Source organism: Thalassophryne amazonica, chromosome 10 (genome assembly GCF_902500255.1).
Source record: "Thalassophryne amazonica chromosome 10, fThaAma1.1, whole genome shotgun sequence".
Classification (NCBI taxonomy): Eukaryota; Metazoa; Chordata; class Actinopteri; order Batrachoidiformes; family Batrachoididae; genus Thalassophryne; species Thalassophryne amazonica.
In genome coordinates this window covers 61,837,773-61,843,772 of record NC_047112.1, presented here as the reverse complement: position 1 = coordinate 61,843,772, position 6,000 = coordinate 61,837,773, and the positions used below count along the sequence as shown (strand labels likewise).

At 42.3% G+C, this 6,000-nt stretch overlaps 1 protein-coding gene across 2 annotated transcripts in view; it reads right to left on the bottom strand.

Annotated features, from left to right (window-relative positions):
- Positions 1–846: 846 nt before the first annotated feature.
- LOC117518866 (interferon-induced protein 44-like) overlaps positions 847–6,000 on the bottom strand; it is a 64,169-nt gene continuing 59,015 nt past the window's right edge. For both annotated transcript variants that reach the window (XM_034180105.1, XM_034180106.1), the window contains exons 7-8: positions 3,638–3,738; positions 847–1,781 (exon numbers count right to left, since the gene is read on the bottom strand). In XM_034180105.1, the coding sequence (XP_034035996.1) occupies positions 1,590–1,781; positions 3,638–3,738 (293 nt within the window). In that variant the 3' untranslated portion in view covers positions 847–1,589. The remainder of the gene's footprint in view (positions 1,782–3,637; positions 3,739–6,000) is intronic.

The window sequence follows — 6,000 nt, the reverse complement described above, 5'->3', positions numbered from 1 at the left end:
ACCACACGATTTCCTCCGCCACCAGACCCCGGGAATACTGGAGCCGCCAAGTCCCGAACTCCCAGGTGGCCACTGCCTCCGCGTGTCAGATCTGGTACTGCTGGCGAGGAACAAAAAAACAATTAAAGGTGGGCGCGTATGCACCCAGCAATTCACACGGCAGGAAAACCAACTCCACCTCTTGTTGGAAAAAGAGTCTGTTACACGATACACAAAAAGTCACAAAAGGTTACTGTCGAATAAATCTCACAGCCAGCTGAGAACGTTACCTTCCTGGTAAAGCGATATCTCGGCAAAGAGGTGGAGATGACGTCTTGCTGATATACTGATGCTGATCAGATGAGTGGTGACAGCTGTCATAGGTGATGAGTGTCAGCTGTCACCCCGGCTACTCCTGTTAGGCGGCAGCGCCCTCTGGTGCCTGGAGCCCGCACTCCAGGCAGGGTGTCCTCTGGTGGTGGTGGGCCAGCAGTACCTCCTCTTCAGCGGCCCACACAACAGAAAAGGAAGGTTGGAGATTGGCCTATAATTAGCTAAGATAGCTGGGTCAAGTGATGGCTTTTTAAGTAATGGTTTAATTACTGCCACCTTAAAAGCCTGTGGTACATAGCCAACTAACAAAGATAGATTGATCATATTTAAGATCGAAGCATTAAATAATGGTAGGGCTTCCTTGAGCAGCCTGGTAGGAATGGGGTCTAATAAACATGTTGATGGTTTGGATGAAGTAACTAATGAAAATAACTCAGACAGAACAATCGGAGAGAAAGAGTCTAACCAAATACCGGCATCACTGAAAGCAGCCAAAGATAACGATACGTCTTTGGGATGGTTATGAGTAATTTTTTCTCTAATAGTTAAAATTTTGTTAGCAAAGAAAGTCATGAAGTCATTACTAGTTAAAGTTAATGGAATACTCAGCTCAATAGAGCTCTGACTCGAAATCACTAAAACTGGCGAACTTCTCAAGGGAAATATTGTAGGGATCAACACTGATTGTCTGTATTTTCTCTAAATATCTTGTCTGATCAGGACTGAGTGCTTTTGGTATATCGGACAAAATAACTGCTGTCCACTGACAATCCGGCATCAGCCATACTGTGGTGTATACAGTGCTTGCCGTCCATTATGGCTGTGTAAACATAACCATGTGTTGCGTGTGACGTCAGTGCACATTGTCTGTTAGTCACGTCTGGTGTTTACTAGGTCTTGATTGGATGAGCACACCTTGGTTCATTAGCAGTGGGTGGTACAAGGAGAGTTGGAAAACCTGCGGAACAGGTGATATATCCAGAAATAGGGTTGATGGCCCTTGAGCAAAAGTGTTCAGTGAAGCAGGGCTACTATTCTGTAGGACAAGGTCACATCAAAAACCAAAACTCGCCAGGAGTCGAGGCTAGCAAATAGCAAAGCCGCTGATGTTAGCACTTCATCAAACTCAACATGAAGAAAAGTGTATTTTTTTGTTTTGTTTATATGGGGCCTTATCATTTAAAGAAATCCCTCATAAAATAAGATGGAAATGAGGTGAAACTGGTAAATACACTCCATAAGCAGACTTGGTCACGCTTTGACATTTGTGGTTGTAATTATTTGGTCTCAAGCTTGTCCAGGCGGTCGCTGATATCATCAAAGTGATTATCAACAAATCGAAGCATCTGAATGATGGCGCTGAGCAGCAGGATGTCACAGCTCAAGTCCAACTCCAACTCCTCGTGGTAGTTCTTCACCGGAACTACACAGGACAGTGGCACACCGAGCCGAGCGCTGATCTCCTTCATCTGAAACACAAACCCAGAGCAGTGACAAATAAAACTCTGGTGTACTTCAGGTTATTTCAGCTGTCGTCAGAGCCACACTGTCCAGAAGACTAAGCGGATGAAGGAATGCATCCAACAATGGGGGGTGAAGATGTGGATCTGTACAAAGCTGCATCTGCACCATGAAACTTGATCAAACTGATAGTCTCTGTGGATGACTGCAGTCTGTGTTATCAGAAGGTATACATGCTTGCACCGAGTTGGAGTAGAAGGTCGCATTTGGTACCAACCATGTAGGTTGTTGTAAAAGCTGCAATCCAAGCACCCTAGAAAACATTTTAAAGGGGCATTTAGTAGACTGGGTGGCACGGTGATTTTAGTGGTTAGCACTGTTGCCTCAGTGAGAAGATGCTGGGAACAGTTCCCAGCTGGGCCTTTCTGTGTAGAGTTTGCATGTTTTCCCTGTGTTCACGTGGGTTCTATCCGTGTGCTTCAGCTTCCTTCAACCTCCAAAGACATGCAAGTTGGGTGAACTGATTACTCTAAACTGTGTGTGAGTGTATGTGTGTGAGAGAGAGAGAGAGAGAATCTGTTTGTCTATATGTGGGATGTGATAGTCTGATGTCCTGTGCAGGGTATACCCTGCCTCAGGCCCTATGACTAGCCTCCAAAAGAACACCAGGGCCTGTATCCATGAAGCAGGTCAAAGCCCTCTCAAACAGCTCCTAACTTAACCTATAAATTCCTGGCAACAAATCTTAGCCAAAGAGACCCAAGAGGTGTCTGAGAGCAAGTCTGAGCAAGGAGTGGACAAAAAAATGAAATCTTTGTGAGAAGGCGGGGTTGACCCCGTTGCTAGGTATGACGCAGTCCTCTAAGAGCTGTGATTGGGTGTCACAGAAAGGGGAGGAATTAAAAAGACAAATGCACTCTGAGCTAGTTATGAATGGACAGTAAAATCAACCAATCGTATAACCTGACATGCATGAAGAAATGTCAAATGTGTGGTGATAGCGTGTTACTGACTCATTGTCATCCTACATACGGAGAATATCTCTGCTTCCACTCTCTTTTCTGCCAATTTCTCTGCTTAACACACTCTTAGGCTTTTTAAAAGTCCACTCCCTCCTCCTGAGGAGTTCTCTTAAGGCCTAAGGTGCTTTGCAGACAACTTTCATCTTACTAAGGGAAAATTCTAAGAAATATCTAAGAATTTGGGAAATGCTAAGATTTTTCTTAGAATAACGTCATTCATTTTTTAGCCTTAGGCTGCTTTGTGGATACGAGCCCAGGTAAGCAGATCACCTGTTCCTGCGCTCCCAACTGCATTTTCCTTTAACCAATATGTCACTGGGCTGTGACTGCTGAGGAGTAATTGGAGACACAAATTTGTGATAAAATCTGCAAATATGCGACAACTGTCACTTGGAATCACGCTGACAAGTCTTTGTAATTTTGCCGTGCTCCCAGGGGTCCTAAGGCAGTTTGCACCTGCCTCATGCCTGGAATGTTAGATTGTCATTTTTGTCTCCAATCAGTTGCAATTTAGGTTGCTGACATGAAACAGTGAGGTGAAGTTTGTTATTTTTCCAACAGTTTTTACTCTCGTTGCATTTAATGGTTGTTTTAAATTCAGTTTCATTGTGTATGTTACAGCATATGTATTATTATAAATCTCTGGTTCAGACTTAATTGTTTTGTTTTGTTTTGTTTTGAACAACGCACACACACTATCTGCAGCAAGATCATGTTGTAGGTCTTTGGAGCAGGTCTCCAAACTTTAGTCTTCTTAGCAAAAATGTGACTCTTTTCTCCCTCCTCCCGCTCCATTTTATTTTAAAATATAAAGGAATGTTCCAACAGTGAGTACATCTCACCAAGTCCTTGATGTAGCCACTCCTATAGATATTTCTGATGTCCTCTGAGACAAGAGGACAGGCTGCATCAACTTTAGTTAGTAGGACCATCTGAGGAATTCCTGGAAAATAGAAACATAAGAAAGTGACTGGAATGAGGATCAACACCTCCAAATCTGAGACTGTGGTCCTCTCTTGGAAAAGGGTGTATTGCACCAAGTGAAGGAGTATAAGTATCTCAGGGTGTTGCTCACAAATGCAGATAAGCTAGAGGCTGACATTGACAGATGGATTAGGGTGGTGTCTGCTATTTTATGGACTTGGCCTGGGAACGACTCGGGATCCCCCGCGAACAGTTTGATGACTTGGCCTAGCACAGGGAAGTGAGGGATTAGCTGCTTTGTCTACTGGCACCATGATCTGGACAAGCCTCAAAAAATGAAGGAATGAAAATACCATTACTGCTCACAAAAGTTAATTATTTGGCTAAACAATAAAATTTTTTTATATAATGGCTGAGTGGATCCTTGTCATTTGATTGGTGGCTTGTATGTCACATGACATGGATTATTCGTACCATTTGCCATTGTGTTTCATTGACCGTGCAGTAGTTATTTTTATCGTGCAATTTTGGTGCTATATGAAATGTGCTATTGCATGCCCTGACCACCGCGCATGCTCACACTACCAGGGGTGGTGTTTAGCTAAACATGGCGAAGTTTGTTTTGCTGACGGACGACGATTTGAAGGAGCTAACTGACGTTGCTAATTCTTATAACACACACACACACACAAATCTACCACACCATCTGGAGGCATGAAGAGCTGTTAGGATGAAAAGCTGGACAAATTTCTGATGTGATTTTTCGCTGGAGTGAGGAAAGCAGACAGCAGTCTGTACACGAAGTCAGTGGACTGTATCACGGACTACTGAGAACAATTTTGGACTTATTGAAAGTTTGTGTTGGGCTGTTGAGCACCAGTGATGAACACCAAAATATAAGTCCCTTTTCTGTTGGTTATAAAGTAATAAAATATCAAATGACAAGGATCTATTTTTCCCTTTATATAAAACAAATAATGAATGTTTTTTCCATTCTTTCAATGGAAGTAATATTTATTTCGGTGAAAGATGGAACATTGAATGGTACGTTCCATCTTTCACCAAAATAAATATTCGTACCATTGAACTCATAAACATTCATTATTTGTATAATATACACTGCATGCTCTTCAATAAGCTACCAATTAATACATTTAAATTAACTACATATGCACAGAAACTGTTGGGAGGGACTGATCAATAACAGATGAATAAACAATTTAACAAAAGCCAAAACTGTTACCAACCAACCAAACAACAAACTTTAAGCACTTCAAACAACCAAAACGGACCAAAGTGCTGTACAGAAAATAAAAATCATCAGAAAAGGCATAGTTAACATGAAATTGTAAACAAATTGCAACTAAAATAATTAAATGCCATAAAACATGAATAAAAATAACAACCACAAGATAAAAACAATAAAATCAAGAATGAAGTCAACGTCTCACATGTCAAAGGCCAAGGAGAGGCCTGTCTAATTTGCTTAGGCAGGTCATTCCATAATGTGGGAGCCGCAGCAGCGAATGTGTGGTCCCCTCTGACCTTCCAGTTAGTTTTTGGCACTCAGGACAGCTGCTCAGCTGATGTGACAGAGTGGGTGGGTTTATAAGGGTGTAGGAGCTCAGAGAGGTAGGGTGGGTCAAGTGCATTCAGGGATTTCAAAACAAAAGAATTTAAAATGAATCCTAAACTGTATGAGCAGTCAGTGGCGTGAGACTGAAATGGGAGAAATGTGCTCATATTTATGCGTACTCATTAAAAGATGTGCAGCAACGTTTTATACCATCTGAAGATGGGCGATGGAGGACGCACTAACCCCCACATACAGTGAATTACAGTAATCCAGCTGAGTACTGACAAAGGTATGGAATACTACTGCAAATTGCTGCCTCAAAATAAATGGCTTTATTTTGGTCAACTGCCTCAAATGGAAAAAGCTTGATTTGACAATGGCCTTGATATGACTGCCAAATTTCAGATCTGCATCCACTTTAACCCCTAGATTTGTTATTCAGTGTTTCACAATTGTGAATCTCGTGCCATCTTGCGTCTCTGTGACTCACGCATGAGGTTAGTTTCAGCAAAGTCCCGGTTCAGGGCGCAATGTAAACATACGTCATGAAGTATGGACAACAAGACATCGGGACACAGCAGAAGTTCATCACAGATGCTACACCTCCTCAAGATAACCCACTCAACTTGGGAGAATGTGTCATCATCATAATTGCCCGTGAACTCCCTGAATCAACGGCATCTACATCCTTGCTAGCCATTCTTT